At 38.1% G+C, this 20,626-nt stretch overlaps 1 protein-coding gene across 1 annotated transcript in view; it reads right to left on the minus strand.

The window, feature by feature from the left end:
• Window positions 1–20,626, minus strand: part of Nbas (neuroblastoma amplified sequence) — a 285,612-nt gene that overhangs the window by 253,654 nt on the left and 11,332 nt on the right. The window contains exons 7-9 of the mRNA XM_028772232.1: window positions 15,665–15,798; window positions 13,262–13,395; window positions 12,072–12,170 (exon numbers count right to left, since the gene is read on the minus strand). Of these exons, the coding sequence (XP_028628065.1) occupies window positions 12,072–12,170; window positions 13,262–13,395; window positions 15,665–15,798 (367 nt within the window). The remainder of the gene's footprint in view (window positions 1–12,071; window positions 12,171–13,261; window positions 13,396–15,664; window positions 15,799–20,626) is intronic.

Below are 20,626 nucleotides of genomic sequence, written 5' to 3' on the forward strand. Positions count from 1 at the left end.
CTGACCTCCACACACATGCCAGGGCACACATAAGCACTTGCACATGAACACACACACACATGAGTAATAATTAGTAAGTAAGTAATTAAAAACTAAAGGTAAATTTTGATACATTGACAGAAAAACATCCATTATCAATGAGTTATTGTCAGTGGCAATAGACAATAGAAATAATAATTAATAATAACTATTAAATTAGGTAAATTAATAATAATAAAGAGTTTCACTGCCACTACCTAAGAGAGTGATAGTCTTCTCAGCAGAGGTTTCCTGGACCTCTGCTCACATGGTGTTGTACTCACACCATCTACCACTGTTTCAAGTGACAGGACACCTTTTTCATCAACACAAAGCTTCCATCTTGTTGAGAAGAGGGTGCACTTTCATCACAAATACAACTTTTTTTTGTAGGCTATATTCACAGAAAACCTACAACTTTAAACATTTCAATTTTTTTTTTTTTGGTTTTTGAGATTTTTTTTTCTTTTTAGAAAAGAAAGAACCACTTCGTAAGGTTCCTTACACCTGACATATCAAAAGATCAAATTATATAACCATATTAACTATACTTTCCCCCACCACCCCCCTTTTTTTTGAGATACAGTCTTACTATATAGCCAAGACTGACCTCAGATTCACAGTTCTGCCCTGCCTCACAAATGCTGGGGTTATAAGTATGCACCACAATGCACCATAAGACATCACATGACAACCACTCAGTATTTCACCTCTAGCACCAGTATATGTCCAAGGGTTGTCAAAAAGAACTGCACTACTATAAAGAGTGACAGCTGTCCTCCAGTCCTCCTTCACATCTTCTGTGCTAGGCAGCAGAGAGAAGAAAATTTGTCAATCAACTATCCTCACACAGAAATTGTCTTGGCTTTTCCAGGTGGGCCCAGGTAATCACAAGGACCTTAAGAGTGGAAGACACAAGCAGAAGTGTCAGGCTTAGCGTGAAACAATGTGGGAAAGACTCTCGGCTGGGCTAGGCCAGCTTTGAAGATAGGTAGGGTAACAAGCTAGGAAATCTGGGCAGTCTAGAGACATCAGGCAAACCTCCAGAACAGGCCTGCTGGCAACTTGATTAGCCCACTAATGCTCATTTCAACCTCTGACCTCCTGAAGCTAAGATCAAGGTTTGTGATGCCACCAAGATCATGATAGTGTGTTAGAGCAACCTTAGAAAATTAAACCACACAGTGTTTCATTTCCAATCCTAAAAAGCAGACAACTTATCAGACTCCAATTCCAGTGCTTCTCATCCAACAACTGCTTCCTAATGTGTTTCTTAACAGAGCCTGCAATAACTGGAGGAAAAAGAGGAAGGAAGAGAAATCTAAGAACTAAAGAACTGAATAAAAGTCCTCCAGTGTCTCAGCTGAGAGCTGATCCCACCTCAATCCCCACTAAGTACCTCACTGGAAGAAGCAGAGCTTCAGCCCTCAGTCCTTTCTCCCGCTGCTTTTCCAGGTGGTGCTAACTAGTCTGCATCAGAAAACCGAGAGCAAACAGTTTGAAAGGATGACTTGAAGCAACCGTTTTGGGCTAATTATACTCCAGGCAGCTCCTCAGAGCTAACAGACAATTCGGTGTATTCACCAAGGCCAAAGAGAGACTGGTCTCCAGTCACAATAGTAGCACAAGCACTTGCCCGGAGCATTCACTCAGTGCAAATGACTCTCGGCAGTAAATATTTCCCCACTATCTATACATAAAGGTTTCATTATATCTCTAAATCTACCAATTTAGAAAAAATATAGCTTAAAATATTTTAAATGATAGTACAAAGATATGATCAACAAAATCAAGATATTGGAAATATAGAAAATAAATGGCAGGATTTCTTCAAGACACATGCAAAATCAATCAATATCTGTGTGTGTCTCTGTCTCTGTCTCTGTCTCTGTCTCTCTCTCTCTCTCTCTCTCTCTCTGTCTCTGTCTCTCTCTCTCTCTCTCTCTCTCTCACACACACACACACACACACACACACACACCTCTGGGTTCTATAAGAAAACAGGCTGAGCAGGTGTCATCATGAAGTGCAAGCGAGTTAGCAGCAGCCCTCCATTACCACTGCATCAGCTCCTGCCTCCAAGTTCCTACCTTGCTTGATTGAGTTCCTGTCCTGACTTCCTTCTGTAATGAGCAGCAATGTGGAAGTATAAGCTGAATAAACCCTTTCATCCCAACTTGCTTTTGGTCATGGTGTTTTGTTGTAGCAGTAGAAACCTTAATTAACTAAGACACCTCCTCAAAGGTTTAGGGACATAACAATTCTTATCAATTGGTGAGATTACATTCACAGTCCAAATGTTTAGAGATGGTGAGAATGTTTATGGACATGAATCTATCACCACTATTAGTGTGGCTGGATTTACAATGTAAAGTGGGAATTACTTTTTTAATGTAATAAAAGGTCACAAACTAAAATCATGAATGCTAGGCTGGCTCAGAGCATTGGCTATTCTTTCTATGGATACTGGTTCAATTCCCAGTACCCACATGATAGTTCACAACTCCAGTCCAAAAGGATCCAAAACCCTCTTTTGGCCTCCATGGGCACAGTATACACATGGTGCATAGGCACAGATGCAGGTAAGGCACGCAGATATACATAAAATAAATTTTTTAGAAATTTAAATAAAATCGTGAAAGCTGCCTCTTAGGGGGTTAAATATAGGAATAAAGCAGGAAATTATTGGTTAAGTTTGAGCATTCTCAGACCTACCACTAAAATAGCTGTTAGGTTTTTATAGAAATTAAGTCTACAAACAGGAAATGTGGTAGAAAATAATTTATAGTAATAATATTAATTTTCTATTTCATTAAATTATGCCCCTCCATCAAGAATACTCAGATGTGGGGCATAGGCAGAAGGTGCTAGGCTGAGGGCTTAAGTTCAAAGTCACATTTAATATCATCATATAAAGGACAACTATATTATCATATAAACATATTTATGTAACCTTTAATTATATAAGGATATATGGTAAAAGTTTTGATTATAAATAAAACTCTCTAAAGCACAAGATTCACAATGCTGATTTTTTTCCTTTACGTTGTTTTAAATAGATTTATTTTTTGCTTTGTTGTTGTTTTTGTTGTTTTGTTGTTTTGTTGTTGCTTGAGAATTTCATACACAACTACAACATGTTTTAAACAATTCTACCCTCACTCCTCTCCTCTCCAACTCCTCCCATACCTCAACACTTTTCCCTCCCAAATTCAAGTACTATTTTTATTTAGCCAACTGAGTAAGTATAACACATACCGTGTATGCCTGGTTCAAGACTACCCACTGGAAAATGGACAGCCCATCATGGCCCACTTTCAAAATAATGTGACTCTCCTTCCCCCAGCAGTCACCAATTGCCAATAGCTCTTTAGCTATAGGTAGGACTTTATGAGCCCTTCCCTCATCCATGCTAAAATTGTAGCTGACTCTGTCTTGTGCTGACAGTCATAACTGCTGGGAAAAACTCATATCTAATACTGTTCACTGGGCCAAGAAAGCATGCTGGGATCATAAGCCCTAGGGAGAACTCTGCTATTATTCACCAAAGTGGATGAGGTATTATGGGATGCTAAATACTTATCTCTACACCCATTTATTAGTACAGCCCTCGATCTTCATTAGTGAAGCTAATAACTAAGACAAAGACTCACAACTGGTCAAGGTACAGAAAATGAGAGACCCTAGAGTGCCTGGCCCTAAGTGGACCATCTGTATCACACCCCTCTCCCCAAGGCTCAGGGATCATCAAGGGAAAAGAAGCAGAAAGACTGGAAGAAGTAGTGAAAGATACTACAAAACAGTGATTTCTAGACACAGCAGGGGCCCTGCACTCAAAAACAAAACTCTGTTTCCTTTACAAAACCAAAAGGGAGAGAAAGAAGTCTTAATAATCTTCCATATGAAATTCTGTAGGAATTAGCAGGAATTATCATGGTTTGGGGAGTAGGTGTATAAAGCTGAAACACCTTTGCAGAAAAGGATGTGATCTGTGGGCCTGTCTTTCTCATTAACATTGCACACAAAGTATTCAGTAAGCAACTGAAGGAATCTCAGACAAGGCCTATTTTAACTCTCTAGACATTGATGAGTACCTAAACGCTCCCATTTTGCAGTTAATGAATATAATGTCCATGGCCTGCTTACCAGGCTCCCATGTCTATCTGTACATTCCCTATGTCCACAGCCTTTGATACATACTCTTACATAGAAATGAGCATGAACCAATCCATCGTAGATGATATTGTTAGTAACCATTAGGAACCACTGACCACTGCAGTACCAAACCTTAGAGCTAGGAACAAAATAGCACCACAGGGACATGAAATGCATGGAAGAAGACGGCAGCAAGGGCTTCCCAAGGAAGCAGCCTTTGAAAAGTTCCCAGTCAGGCAAGAGTGTTAGGTAACAGCACTCAAGCCCAGGGAACATGCTGCACAAGAGCACAGCCGAGACTGTCAGCATGTAGACAACTGTAAGGAGTGCAGTGAGTACCTACAGCCTCTAAAGAGCAAGCACAAAACAGAAAGGACTTGCAGGTGGCTGTTAGCATCACAAATATTTAATCACGCTCAGTTTCTTAAGCACTTAGCACAAGTCACTGTGACGTGCAATCATTAATACAGTCAGGACTCCAGCACTGAGGTGGAGCCATTTGGGTGGTGTCTGCTTCATCTTTTATTCTTTACAGCCTTCACCCAGAGTGTTTCACTCAAGAAACATCTATCTAGGCAGTGTGTGCAAGGAACTGTAGCTGCACAAAGATAATGCAGTCTTTGTCCTTGGCTTAACCTCTAAGCTTCAGCACTCCTACCTGAAAAATGAGGAGTTTAACCAATGGCGGATGAAAACTGTTCCAACTTAGACACTCAAACTCTGAAAGTCAACGCAAGAGCATGGGTGCCAGAAAAGAAGGGCGGGTGCTGCATTAACTTGAGCTGGAATAAAGCAAGTGAGGCAGTCACGGCTGCCTGAGGAAAGTTCAGACAGGCGATGCCAGCCCTTCAGCATCAAGACCTTAGGTAATGCTGATGAAATTGAGAGTCACACTGAAATGCATTTCAAGAACTAGAAATGGTTTACTAAGGGTCTTAAATAGAGTAATTGTTGGAAGAATCTGCCATCTAGTGGTACGAAATCCCTTCCAGCTCACAAAACAAAGAGTAGGAAATAACAGAAACCCACCTGGGATGACCCAATCAGCATTCAGAAAGCACAGCTCTTCAGCGTTCAGCATTCTATTACTTCAAAGTATTCCCTGTTTCCCTAAAGACTGTGTCGTCTTCCATCTCCAGAGCCTCCCAGAACATCCATGCCCCCAATTACAGAGTATGTAGAAGACAGCCTCGACCTGACTGTTCTTCAGCAACACAGTTCACCCCAGCTGCCAACCATCCACTTAAAGGCAACCTGATGACCCAGCTATTATTCTCTGTAAATGTCTCAAGTTTGGCTTAAAAGAAAGTCCACTTCCAGAACAGCATGTTTTCAATCATCCAAATACTTGAAATCTTCCTCTGCACAGTTATGACTTGTATTATTCATCAATCAGGAACTTCCCACTGACTGTGTGAACCAGGAGTGTTAAAGTGTTCAAATGAAAGCCAAAGGGCCTCTTGTTCTTCCTCATTTATTCAATTATTTATACAATAGTGCTACAGCTTGGGTATGGTTTGGGTATAACCTCAAGCCTCTGACTCCATGTGTTGAAGTTTGATCCCTCATTGTGAAGTACTAAGAGTATAAAAAATTAACCTAACTCTAGTGCTAAGAGAGGGAAGCTTTTATAGGTACTAGGGAAAACACTTAGGAGGACCCTCCATGATTAAAACTTAGTGGTAGAGAAACTAGCTGGGCCTGGGAGCTCTCTTCCCTCTTGCTCTCTCCCTCCATTCCCCCATTCACCTCCTCTTTCCTGCCCTCTTTCTATGTGATTATCTGAAAGGCCACAGGATTCTCCGCCAGCATGAAGGCCATCCTCCAGATAATGTCCACAGACCTTAGACCTTCAGAGCTATAAGCCAACATAAACCTCTTTTCTAAGAAAAAATAAACCATGCATTGTAATTGCAGTATTGCAGAGTGACATACACCATGACATAAGGGATCTTGAGGAGTAACAGGCAGCAAACCACATTTAAAAGCAGCGGCATCATGTTACCCATTTAATGAGATCACTGAGTTATACTGAAATTGTTGGCCAGTGTCATCAAGAACTGTAAGCATGAATATCTTTTCAAAAGGATACTTTTTTCCCACAGAAGAGGAGGTATTTTCTCTGCCTTTCAAAATTGTTGAGAAATAGTCTAAAATAGTTAATGCTAAACAGTAATTATGTAGTTATCAAAAACCTGATGGAAATTCAAAGTGGAATAAATTAAATTTTGCTTATAAATATTTACAATTAAATTAACAACAAAGACTAAAAAAAACTATACACTATAAAAAGTAGTCAGTGTCATTTAAAACATATACACATCTTGTATTAAGTCATATTAAACATCAGTATTTGTGAGCACATGACCACCAAGATTGACTATACACTCCTGGAGTACAGGGAGCACTCCAGATCTCCTCTAGTAAGCATTTCACCCACCATGTAATAAATGTGCAATGTCAGAGCTGGACAGATGCTCACTGGTTTAGAGCACTTGCTGCTCATGCAGAGGACCTGGATTCAAATCCCAGGGCCCATATAGGGGCTCACAACCATGTGTAACTCAAGCTCCATGGAATCTCACACTCTCTTCTGACCTGAGGGCACTAGGCACACACATGGCACACATACACGCATTCATACAAAATATTCTTATGTATAAAATGAATACATCTTTAAAAACAATTTTAAATTCAGTGTTATTTCCTCTGAGAATGCAGATGAGATAAGGGACTTCCTTCAACCAGTACCAGAGTACAAACAAAAATAAAACCAGTAGACCAAAGAAAAGAAAAGGAAGACAATGGTGGCACGCTGGGTAGAGGAAGCTGGGGCCAGGGCGAGAGTATGACATAGTCTGAGGGTTTAAGGAGGCTAAAGTGCATGTCTTTGGCTGACTGAGACACAGAAGGGAAATAACCAAGCATGTCCATAGAGAGTATTCCCAAGCTGCCCAATTAATTTCTGTCTCATGTTACACTATTCACCATCTCAATTTCTCTTCTTGAACAAAGCTTACAGCGTGAGACAACACAATGAATTTCATAAAAACCATGAGTTTGTGTGTTATCAATTTATCCCAACTCTACTATGGCTGATTTATTGTGCACTTATAACATCCTTGTAGATGATGAATGTCACATGCTCATATTCTAGAGAAACAGAAAATAAACAAAAGTATGATAAATATTTTACCTTCTTTCATTTAAAAAAGACCACACAGTGAAAATATAAACTGCAAAGCAAATGTTTTATCATTCCCAGTGGGATATTTGCATTCATCCCTGCATGACAGCAATTCTCAACAAGAAACATAAGAGCCATTCATCTCCCAGCCGATGCTATCAAGTTATATAACTGTAGAATCAATGGGAGCCCCTCCTTGAGTTTAGAATACACCTTTCTACAACTCATTAAATAGACTGTTCATGCTATGAAACAGGCCATGGGGTGCTTAGATTCTCACAGGCTGGGATTACAGGCATGCACCGCCATTCCCAGGTTAGTAATTAACGGGAATCTTTAACTAACCAGAGAGTACATTTTAAAGGAACACATGTCACATATATTGCCTACAAAGCTCTACATGATTCGACACTAAGCATTCTCCTTTTGATCTAAGCTAACTAATTATTTGTCAACTAGTTTCTTCCAAAGCAGCCTCCCTAATATTCCTAGAAAACACCAAGGACATTTCAAACTTAGAGCTAGCTATTCTGTCTGCAAGGGCTCTAATATACTGATATCCAAAAACAACTATCCCCATCTTCTTGCTAGTCTTTAATCAAGACTTTTTTTTTAAATATTTGTGTGTGTGTGTGTGCGCGCGCGCGTGTGTGTGTGTGTGTGTGTGTGTGTGTGTGTGTGTGTGTCGCAACACAGATGTGGAAGTCAGAGGACAATCTGTAGAAGCTGGTTCTCTCCTTATACCATGTAAGTTCCAAAGACTGAACTCAGGTCATCAAGTTTCAGGACAAGCACCTTTGCCTGTCAGCCATCTCAACAGCTAGACTAACAGACCAGTGATTCTCAACCTTCCTAATGCTTCCTAATGTTGTGATCCTTTAAAAAAGTTTCTCATGTTGTGGTGACACCCAACCATAAAATTGTTTTTGTTACTACTTCATAACTATAATTTTAATATGTTATGACTCATAATGAAATATCTGATATGCAGAATACCTGAAATGCAACTGTGACTCCCAAAACAGTCGCGACCCACAGGTTGAGAACCCCTGCAAGCTGTCCTCTGCACCTCACTCTCCATCTCTGATCACTGTTTTCATTAACCCTCATCAGCTCCTCACAGACATCATGTCCATTGTTTGCTGCCTGTAGACCACTCTACAGTGAGTTATACAAGGTCTAGCAGAGCTTCAGAGGGGAGCTCATGGACTTAGTAAGAATGAAAACGTACTAATGAAATACTGTGAGCATTCTAGTTGGTGCGTAACAAGAATACTCACCTATAAAACTAGGCTATGAGCAATAAAGGAGAAAAGCAAAGCATTATACAAACCTAGCAAGTGGGTAAGAAAAATAAATACCATTGTCCACAAAGAGGAGTCAATATATAGCATGTAAAATTTGAAAAAAAATAACAATGTAAGCATTTTTCTTCAATCTTAGAAACAAAAAAATCAACTAATAGTGTATGCCTGTAGAAAACAAGAATCTGGAGCAAAGGATTTTTTTAGGACTACTTAACACTTGAAATTATATTCAAACATCATTCACAAATATAAAAGGTAAAAGAAAGAAAAACTGTAAAGACAAGTGCCATTTTGAGAAGTATCTACCATGCATCTCATTCATCCAGAATTAACATACAGATTATACAGATTATACAAAATGTCAGGACCAAAGTACCTAATTATTAAAAACCCTATGATAAGCATTTCATAGTCAGTAAACAGGAGCAACCAGTTAACATACAAAGAGCTGTTCATCATCATTAGTAGACAAGAAATGCAAATTAGAACTAGAATAGGACTTTTGTTTGTTTGTTAAGTTTTTGCAGTGTAAAAGGAGGAACCCAAGACCACACACATGTACCCCTGAGCTGCACTTGTTCCATCCCTGAGATATTCTTTCACAATAGACATTCAATCTGATATTAATCCCACCACCAGGAGTACCAAATACCAAGGCTATTTTGTGGCCCTCCACAAAATGACTGTAAGGCTCTACTGCTGAAGACAACATCTACACAATTCATTGAACATGGACCTGGTGCCGACCTAGAGCCTTCTCCCTTTGGACTAGAGTTTTTGGTACTGCAGGGCACTGCACACTAACAAAGGAGAAAGGTAAACATCAACTACAAATCCTTTGCTCTGCAAGAATGACCTACCTGCACAATACAAAGGTACAATAGTGGCACAACACTTCTGGGAGAAACCAACCAATATGTGATTGGATTTAAGGTCCATCCATCTGATAGAATCCATTCCAGCACTGCCCAAGCAACCAAGAACCTGAGACTAGATAGCCCAGGGAGCTAGGGTATAATCTAATAGTACTGTTCTACTAAATGAATGCACCAATACAGACTCCTAATGACATTCTGTTATGTTCATCCATCAGTGCCTTGCTCAGCCATCATCAGAGAACTTTTCCTCCTGCAACAGATGGGAACAAACACAGAGAGCCACAGCCAAACAAATGCAGAGACAGGGAGAAACCTTGGAACACTCATTCTAAATGTGATGCTTTCATTAAAATCCTCCCATCAGGGCTCAGGGAACTCTATGGAAGAGGAGGCAGAAAGAGTGTTAGAGCCAGAGGTGATGGATGACATCAAGGAAACAAGGCCACTAAATCAACATAATCAATGAATATACAAACTCACAGAGACTAAGGAAGCACGCACAGGGCTTACACAGGTCTACACTAGATTGAGTCCTAGAGCTGAAAGGAGAAGTGGACACATGCCCGCCCACATCCCCAATCCAGAAACAATCTCCAATTAAGAATCACTTGCAAATGGAAAAATAATTTTCTCCAAGGAAGTCTTGCTGCAAAAGTAAAGCATTCTTAAGGGTAGACCTCATGTCAAGCAGATGGCCACACAGAACAAATTCAACAATTTTGGAGGTTCATTGTCTCAGAATGTGGCCAAAGAATTTTTTTTTAACCTTATAGGTCATTTGAATATATACTATGACTTCTGGCTTTGGATTTTTATGAGATTCCTGTGTGTGCAAACGTGTGTGTGTGTGTGTGTGTGTGTGCATTTATATATGTTTCTTGTGCTTTATTTGGCTCTTTTTCCTGCTTTCTTGTTTCGCCATATTCCAATTTGCTTGTTGTTATTTTATCATTATCATTATATTATTGTTGTTGTTGTTATTGTTATTATTGTTGTTATTATTGTTATTATTATCATTATCATTATTATTTAGATGCCTGTTAGTTTTCTAAGGAAGAAACACAAAGAGTGAATCCAGATAGAAGAGGAGATAGGGAGAAACTGAGAGAACAGAGAAGAGAGAACTAGTATCACAGTATATAGTATGAAAAAAATTGTATTTTCAATAGAAGGAAAGAAAGTACAGCAACAACCAAAAAATGTAGACTAGTAGAAAAACTCATATGTTAATGGTAAACTGGTAGTACTATCGTGAAAAATGTTTGGCATTATCTGATAAACTTGGAGCTATGTTCCCAACAATTCAGTCAAGTCCTGGTTCTGCATCCTACAGATATTCATAAACATATGTGCCAAAGAAATACAAAATGATTGGTAACACAATATGATTTTAAAAATCAAATTTTCACTTCTAGGAAATTACATAAATGTGTTGCACACTATAGATAAAATGAAATATCCTACTATTAGTTAAGAAATAAATGAAGTAAATTCCTACATGTAAATCAAACATCAAGTCAGAAAGCAAAATTTATATCTTCTGTGTGATTTCATTCATATAAAAACATCACAGCTAAATACGAAGAAGTGATCATATGGTGAAGGGAGAAAGGAACAATATTCATAGCTAAAAGCAGTGTTTTCTCTTAGACAAGACAATGAGATCATGAGTGTGCTTGTTTGTGTGTCTATGTGTGTGTGCATGTGTGTGTGTGTCCGTGTGTGTGTGTCTGTGTGTCCATGTATGTACCTGTGTGTATATCTGTGTATCTATATCTGTGTGTCTCTGTGTGTCTGTGTGTATCTGTGTGTCTCCATACATATCTCTGTGTCTGTATGTTCATGACCATATGTATGCAAGTTTTTTTACCATATAAAAATTTCTTAAAATTCTGAATGAAAAGCTATAGACTTGCACATGAATGGCATGCAAAGTTTGAGCACATTCTTAGTCAGAGACTCAAGAATAATGACAGAGAGTTTAAGACTCACCAGTAGACACACACCATATTAAAAATTCAGAACTCATGTTACATTCATTCATCTGACTCAAAACCTGACACTCCTTCCATTTAGAGAACCAGACAGGTAACTTGGCCAACTTACAAAATATATGCCAAAAGCAGAGAAGTTATGAAGGACAAGAGCAGGTATTGAGAGGAGCTGCGTAAATAACAAGCAATCAGCCTGACTCTGAAGGGGAAAGGTGATGTCTACTGAGGCCTTTTTATTTGAAGGCACTGCATGCATGGTTCTTCAGCCCTCCAAATAACACTGAGACAAGTATTATGTACAAATAAGAGAAAGGTCCAAAAGGCTAATAGAACAGGACAAATCTCCCAAAGAAATTTCTAGTGTCTTATCTCCTTGAAAGTTCACCAAGCCAGACCAGAGGAAAAAGGATCAGGATGTGAGTACAGTATTACAAATATTAGACATAATTTTGCACAAGAAGACAGAATGATGAAGCCAAGATTCCTATATGCACCTAATAGTCCTATACATAAGAAAACAATGACTGCTTACCTATGACCAGGGTGGTAAATAGCAGTATTTATTCCATGCGGATAATGACCACTAAAGCTGAAACTGTGACTCTCTTGGTAGCTCTGATTTGTTCCAACACTAAGTTAAAGAAAGCACAACACAAAGAAGTACCATTAAACCACCATGGACAGCAGTAGATACTGTAGCAGCTACACTTTAAAGATGGCAACACTAAACACTGTTGAGGATATAAAAAAAAAAAAAAAAACAGATACATTGCAATGTGGATATGACTGGTACAATCATATTGTTTAAGAGTCTGTATTTTCATATAAAAATAAACTACTACATCATCCTATGGCCAAGCAATTACAATGGAAGATAATGACCCAGTGGGAATAAGAATGCTTATCCATAAAGACTTATGCAAGAATGGCCACAGAACAATCTATGCTATGATTCAATGGTCATAAATGATCCAGTTTGCATACAAGTTTATCTATAAATGAATGAATAAACAAACCATGATATATCTGTGTATAAATATGTAAATACATTTTACACAATTTATGAAAGATCATTAGTAAAATGGAATAAAGTAATGTCATGCAAAAAACTGATAAATTTCAAAATATGCTAAATCAATGAGATTCGTTTAGCAAAAGACTGTATATCACATGATTCCACTGATGTAAACAGTTTCAATGGGATAAACAAATTTATGATTAAAACTTAAAACTTTTGAAAATGGTAGTTGTCATGAGGTAGATGTGGAGGAGAGAAAGAGAAGGGAGCTCTCCAGCATAGTGGTAATGTTCTATTGCATGACAAAGGTATGAATGGTACAGCCAAGGCTCCTATCAAGGGAGCTACAAGGAAGACCTGTGTGTATGCAGATTTCATCTCAGAAAAAAAAACTAGGACCAAATAATGAACTGAATGCTATGTATTCGCAGGGATTTGATGTTTTGAAGACACCATGAAATACAAGCTACAGTTGATTAACAGCTGGCTGGAGTGATGAATAGATGACTAGAAATATGACATAGGAAATATAATGAATTTCTAAACACGGAATTCAAACACAAATGTTTGAGGATTCACTTCACAAGTCTTTCAACCTGCTTGATATATTTGCAGTTATTCATAAAATGATAAAAAAAATAAGTATCTGACACTAAATCAGAAAAATAAACATTATATCAAAATGCATTCCAATGCATTTTTACCTGACCAGGTAACTTCTAAGTTCTCCTCGGTAATTGATGACCAAGAGCTCTGCAGACCACTGTGCACTTGCTTTGTATTCTAAAAATACCAGCCCAGCAATGGCGTAGCTTAAGTCCCCAGCAAAAACAGACGCCTGAAAACAGGGGAAAATTAAGTCACTATAGAGATAGCAGATAAATCAGCACATGCTTAATTGGACAATATCCCAGATACTGGCTGTCACACCAAGTTCAGACCAGGCTCCTAACTGCTCTGCTAGATAAGCACTTTTCTATTCAAATTCTCTGTAAAATAAAGAGGAAAAAAGAAAAGGAAGCAATGCCACCATTCTGCCTCTTTCAAAACAAAAGCTTTCAAATATTAATCCCCACTGCAACAGTCTATGCTAAAAAGACTTCAGTTACTTTTCATGTGCCTACTCAGCAACTTAAGGGAGAGTACAGCACTCAATGGCAGGCAGCCTTTCCATCAGGCAACTGTACATATGCCCATGCAGATGACGATCTGAAAGTCTAAGCACCTTTGGGGAGAAGCATAACAGTATTTCACCAAGAATGTGACCAGAATCCTCTGTCTTGGCACGAAGACTATTTAAGGCTAAAAAATATGAGAATCAATAGACAGGTAAGGTTCTCCAGTCTCTCCTTACTTCCTTAAAAATGAGGCACAAATTTCTTTCAATGATAGTCCCTCTGTAGCAGGCAGAGGAAAAAGAGGCATACCAAACTCAGTCTGTGAGCCTCTGAAGATCAGTCGGTGCTTTATATGTTCCCATGCCACTTTCCCCCAGTGCACACCCCAAGCAGCCCACTCCGTTTCCTGTGTAGCCACATCTCCCAGTGCATAAGCTCCTGGCTCAGACTGTTTCCTTGGGTTTTCACTTTTCTATAAAGCCCCATAAATGCAAACATATTAGTATCAATTACCATTGTCTGCCTTTTATTATATTAACCCATCTCTTGTCAAATTAACTTACAGACCCACAGAAATTGAAAAACACAGAGAGAAAAAAGACTTCTCTCCAATATTCTAAATAGATCTTTATCATGTGGAACTATTCGTTAAACATTCAATACAGGCCTAATCCAAACTAAGAGAGTCTACAAATATGAAAATATCAAAACACATGCCAAATTTCACACTTAGTACCAAGGCAAAACTGTAAAATATCTCGTAATATTTCATAATGATTACATGTTTAAATGATTATGTGGTGAATATTCTATAACTAAATGAAATACATCACCCATAAATTTCACCTGTTCCTCACTATAACTACTTGAAAATATAAAATTACACTTAACCACATAGATAATTCTCATTATAGTCCTACTGGGCAGCACTAGCCTATTAAATGGTAATTTGAACCTCAGCTTGGTTTTGTGGAACTTCTACCATATGAGGCATTCTTTCCAATGTTTCCCCTTGTTATTTCTTAGGAAAATCATTTTCCGCGTCATTGACTTCCAACATTAACGTCTTAGATTGGTCCCATTAGTTTTCCTCTACTCGCCCTGTTAGTTCCTGTCCTTTTTAAGGTAAAAGTCCAGTTTCTCTGTAAGTGGTTTCTGTTGCAATGGCCCACTGATTTCTTGTCTCACTATAACCTATCACTATAACCCATCCTATGATTAAAGAAATACTGAGATGTCCTACATGTAATTATGGGGCCAGAAGATAGAGGAATAGCAGTAGGAGAAGGCAAAGCATGAAACCGACACACAGTTTATGCTAAAACCATGACTTAAATCCCATCAGGACCAACACAGGCCCACATGTCACATTGCTTGACTGTTCAGCCAGCCAATCTATAAGCAATGACTGCTTCTCCTTACAGATGGTCCTCACATCCTAGGCTTCCCTGCTTCTCACTCTCCCACCCAGCTGTTCCAGAGCAATGTAGATCCACAGTGAGCAGTGCTTTCCTTAGTCTATAAAAGGGTTCTTCACTCTAAGTCTAGGAGACAGTTTCTAACTGGTACCTAGCCTTGCTCCTAAATAATTTTGCCAGCTCCTGATCCTTTGTTTTTCTGGCTAGTCTCTACCATGACTCAATAAACACTTTTATTTCAGACATTCCTTGATCTTAAGAGTTTTATCATTTCAAATCATTTCTTGATACAAAATGGATTACATTTACAGAGTGCACTCCAAATGCAAAAATAAATAAATAAATAAATAAATAAATACTATATAACTAAATAAATACTCTATGACTACAATTACCTAACTAGATGCCAAATATTTAAGAACATAGCTTATTATTCTCATGTATTCTTATATTTCACCTCTCTTCACACTCATCCGTTGCAACATTATACATACAAGTCACACACATACACACAGAGAGAAAAAGACTGAGAGAGACAGAGACAGGTTCATTATTGAAAGTCTGCACATACCGGGGCAATGACAAAGAGCTCACTGCCCATGAGATCAAACACCCTTACAGTCCCTGTGCTCTCAGCATAGGCCAGCAGTGTGCAGTCGTAACTCCATGCTACCCGTCTCCACTGGGGCTTCGGGTCTTTTGGAACTATGACAAAAAGAAGAGAAGTGTTTTAAACAACAGATAATAAAGACAGCTAAGGTTTTAATGACTGAATAACGAAAACATGCAGTTAAGTACCTCATCTCCTAATGTGATCTAATGCTTCAGTCAGCACCACAGTTCCCAGAAACCTTCTTCATGACACAAACCAGGGCAAACTCTGGCTCCATTACTTTATAAGCAAAGCAGTTTACTGCTGCTAGAACATGGATGGATGGTCTATACAACGGGCTGAACACGCCCTAGACTAGCGAGAGCTCAGGAATAAATACTCAAAATACTTATGAAATTAAGAATAAGCAAAAGCTCAGAATCCCCGTTCTTAAACTGTGAGTTGCCATATGGGGTTGCAAATCTAACTATGGGAATCAAGAGAAAGTTGACAATGATAAAAAAAGATTTTGAACATACAATAACCAAAAATTGATTCAAAATCAAACACATACTGAATCTGAGGTGCTCCTGGCAGTATGAACCATAGGCTCTGAACATACAACACATGCACTTGACATGTTACATGCCACGTGACACCATACAACAGCAAGGAAGACTGACTGAAATCCTCCCTCAGACTCAAAAATGACTATATGTGGTGAACCACAATCTCTTTGCTATACATACAAAATTGTATGCTCTTATAAAAATAAAATTTTATTTACAGAAATCAAAGACTTTTAGTATTTTCCTACCATCATTTCTCAGCATGTATCAAACATTTGGACTGTAGTGTAGCAGAATGTGTAGTGTAGCAGGTTTTATAATTGCTATATGAGTTGATGGCTTAAAAAATTCTTCAAAGAATTTTAGTTTAGAATTAGGACACAATTTCCCACAATTTCTAAATGATCGTAAGCATACTTCTGCCACTTCATATTATGTATTTATGTGAAACACAATCTCAGCATTGATGACAACAAAATCAAACTGTCAGTCAAACTCTGCAAAGCACTAAAGATGCTTGACATCCTGGAGTAGCACAGAGGCAAGTACGTCTATCTATGATTGTGAAGGTTTGTTTTCCTCTTCAGTAAAAAGGAAAATTATACATTTTAATATACTTACTGATAATAAATTAATCAATATTGTATTTTTGGACCTAATATATACCTATATGCCTGGGTTCATGTAAAATTTTCTCAGACAAATAGCGATCACAAGTAGAAAAAGTTCAAGCAGCATTACCTTAATTATTAATTAATTACCTTAATAATTCTAATGAAAGAATATCAACTTTAAAATTACAAATAAAATTTCCATATGACCCAGAAGTCTCATTCATAATGATTTCAAAAGCAAATGAGATCAGCATGTTTAAGAGGCACCTATGCTCCTGGGTTTGTTATGTTATTATTTACAAGGAGAAACAGAAAGCATTCTCTTAGGGTTTCTATTCCTGCACAAACATCTGACCAAGATGCAAGTTGGGGAGGAAAGAGTTTATTCAGCTTACACTTCCACATTGCTGTTCATCACCAAAGGAAGTCAGGACTGAAACTCAAGCAGGTCAGGAAGCAGGAGCTGATGCAGAGGCCACGGAGGGATGTTACTTACTGGCTTGCTTCCCCTGCCTTGCTCAGCTTGCTTTCTTACAGAACCCAAGACTACCAGCCCAGGGATGGCACCACCCACAATGGGCCCTCCCCCATTGATCACTAATTGAGAAAATGCCTTACAGCTGGATCTCATGAGGCATTTTCAACTGAAGCTCCTTTCACTGTGATAACTCCAGCTTGTTTCAAGTTGATATAAAACCAGCTAGTACAAGCCTGTTAATCAACCAATCATACCCTAATTTTTAAAAAGTCAATCCATGTAAAAATAAATATGTATACAAGATTATGAAAGGTTATGAATTTAAATACCTAGGAAGAATGCAAATTAAAATAAAAGATATTACTTTTTCTGCTTTCCCATATTACATTAACTCATTAAAACTATGTTATCACATTTATTATTAAATAATAAGTTTCAAGCTGGACTGCCCATCACAAACAGAGCAAATAGAAAAACAAAGTAGATAGATTTATTCCTAATTAAATCATTAACTGTGCTAAATATAAATGTTCTAAACACTCCAATTAAATGACAGAAATATTCAGAGTATGAAAACGGGCAAGTCCAATCAAATGCTCTCTGCAAGGCACATATACTAAATAAAACAGTCAGGGAATGAGCTGGGAATGGTGTCACAGGGGCTTGTGAGCTCCAGATCTCCTGGCCTAAGTAGCAAACCCTGCCTCAAATAAACAAACAAACCTGTTGGGACAGGAAAGGAAAATATGTCATGCAATAATAGTAATTACTCCCAAACCAATCTGTGTTAACATTGAGCAAAGCAAAGGCCCAGCCAGGAGTGTCACTAGAGATAATGCGGGACAGAGAAGCAAGAAGACAGTACACAAATACTGAGAGAACTAACGTTGTTTTGTTTTAAAAAGCACAGTCCAAGCTGGAAATTTCAGCTCGTTTTCGTACCAAAGCATCAAATTCTATACAAACTCTTCAGAAAATAAAAAAGAAACACTACTCACTCCTAACTTGAGACTAGCTCTATCAAAGTATAAAATCAGAAATGAAAACAGTCTACATACCCGTACTCCTCATGGATAGGTATAATATTTTGATGTCTATGTCTACACAAAGTGCTAATAATGGTCTTGATTTGGGGGGAATTAAATATGATATTGAGTTGTTTGCTACTTAGATCAATTTTATAGGGATATTTACAGTTGTCTTGGTAATTTTAAGACCTGAGTCTAAATACCCTGGAAGTTATCTACCATGAAAACTAGGTTAAGAACACAACTTGGGGAAGTTTGCCTTAAACTTCAGCCTAAAAGAGTTCATAGCCGTCATTCAGCAGAGAAAGCGGATTACATAACAGTTTACTTCTTTCGAACATAGCCTGTTCTAGGTATTAGAGAAAACCTCCTGAAAAATGAGCAATACTCATCTCATGACTGAGATGGGCTTTTTATGTCTACTTTTGCTCGTCCTTGGTTGCTACTGAGAATGTGTATTATAGTTTCAATTAAAATATTTTTTTCACTAAAAATACCAAAAAAAAGGAGAGAAGGAATTCGGATAATCTGAGACATTAGACTCACACTTTGAAAACTGGGTATTTCATTTCAAAGTCTGGGCATTTAAAATAGTTTATGTTTTCTGATATTTTTCATGTCAAGACATACACTTAAACTCATTCTTTCATGGCATCTAACAGTAAGCTGATGAGGCTTTGGGAAGTCAGAGGCAACCAGGGGCTGTCAATCTGTACATCCTGAACTCGAAAACCAACGGGCTCTCTCTCAGCATTCTTACAATAAGCAAGAAAATGAAAACCTCAACACAGAAGGTCTTCAAAAAACCTAATTCTATCTGCTACTTTTAGGACAAAAAAAAAAAAAAAAAGACTGAATTAATGGTCTAGCAAGCAGAGCCAAACAACTTCCAACCCACATTTCGAACATTCTCAAATGGCCTATCTTTTATAAAACAATAATTGGAAAATATCAAAGTGGAACCAAATAGCTCCTATTTCAGATTGCAGACTCTGCAATATGTAGTCTCAAAAATGCATTAACAACAATCTGGCTCTTCTTCTCTGGGCACACACATGAAATATCACTTGGCATATGGGAGTGATTCCCATAAAGATGAGTCAAATAATAAGCAAATGATCATTGCCTTGCATTATACAAAATAGAGAGAAGCCATTAATGCAGCATTAAGGTCATAAATTCCCACATCCAGAAGCCAACAAAATAAAGCATTAGTTCTCACTGCATTATCTCATCTAGGCTGCCACATTAACAGAACACACTAAAAAACTCTTAATAAATATAATTTGTATGAAATATAGAAGAGTTGAACTTCCCATTTTCATATTAACTTGTAGCTTTCCAGTTTACTTATTTGCTAAGAGCAGATACCTAATGCCAATACTCAAAAGGACCCTCCCTATACGGCAGGATCACTCCAACACTAAGCATGCTCAGAAACCTACCTCAAACTTCCTATACCTTGAGCAGACAAGAAGGCTGCACTGGTGAATATGCAATTGAACAACCCACATGACTCTTCTGCAGACTTCTTGGTAATATCTGACCTAACATAGCAACTACTGTTAAGAATACTACATGAAGTAAATGCAGGGAACGCCTGAGAGTCAACTTGACAGTCCACATTTAAACACTGTTTGCCTTAGAATCTTGGAAAGGCTACTCCATAGAAAAGGTTTATCAATGCACAAGGTCCTGCTGTGGTTTGTATACACAGTACACAGCAGTAATACAAAGCATAACTGATAATTATTTAAATATATATATATGTACTACAGTATACAAAACAAATAAACACTCTCAGAAGTTTCCAAAATTAGCCAATAGACACACACTCGTTTATAAAAACCATTCACTAGCTTCCACACATCATTACCAACCTAAAAGAGTCAAACAAAGAATTTACAATCTGTTATGGTTGAGTGTGAAATATTCCCCACACACTTGTGTCTTTGAACACTTGGTCCCAGGTGGTGGTACTATTTGAGAAGTTGTACATGTTTTAAAAGTGGAATCTTCCTAAGGGAAGTGGATCAGTGAGGGATGGGTCTTGAGCTTTTATGACCTCACTCTGCTTCCAGACTCTTCTGTGCTTCCCAATCGACTATTTAGCCAATCGCACAGTCCTGCTTCCATGATGGACTGTAAAACCTATGCCAGCCAGAATAAATCCTTTTTTCCTTTAGTTCTTTTGGTCAAATATTCTATCATAGCAACTAGAAAGTAACACATAATCTGAACTGGGAATCAGA

The sequence above is a fragment of the Grammomys surdaster genome, unplaced genomic scaffold (genome assembly GCF_004785775.1).
Source record: "Grammomys surdaster isolate TR1022 unplaced genomic scaffold, NIH_TR_1.0 212, whole genome shotgun sequence".
NCBI lineage: Eukaryota > Metazoa > Chordata > Mammalia > Rodentia > Muridae > Grammomys > Grammomys surdaster.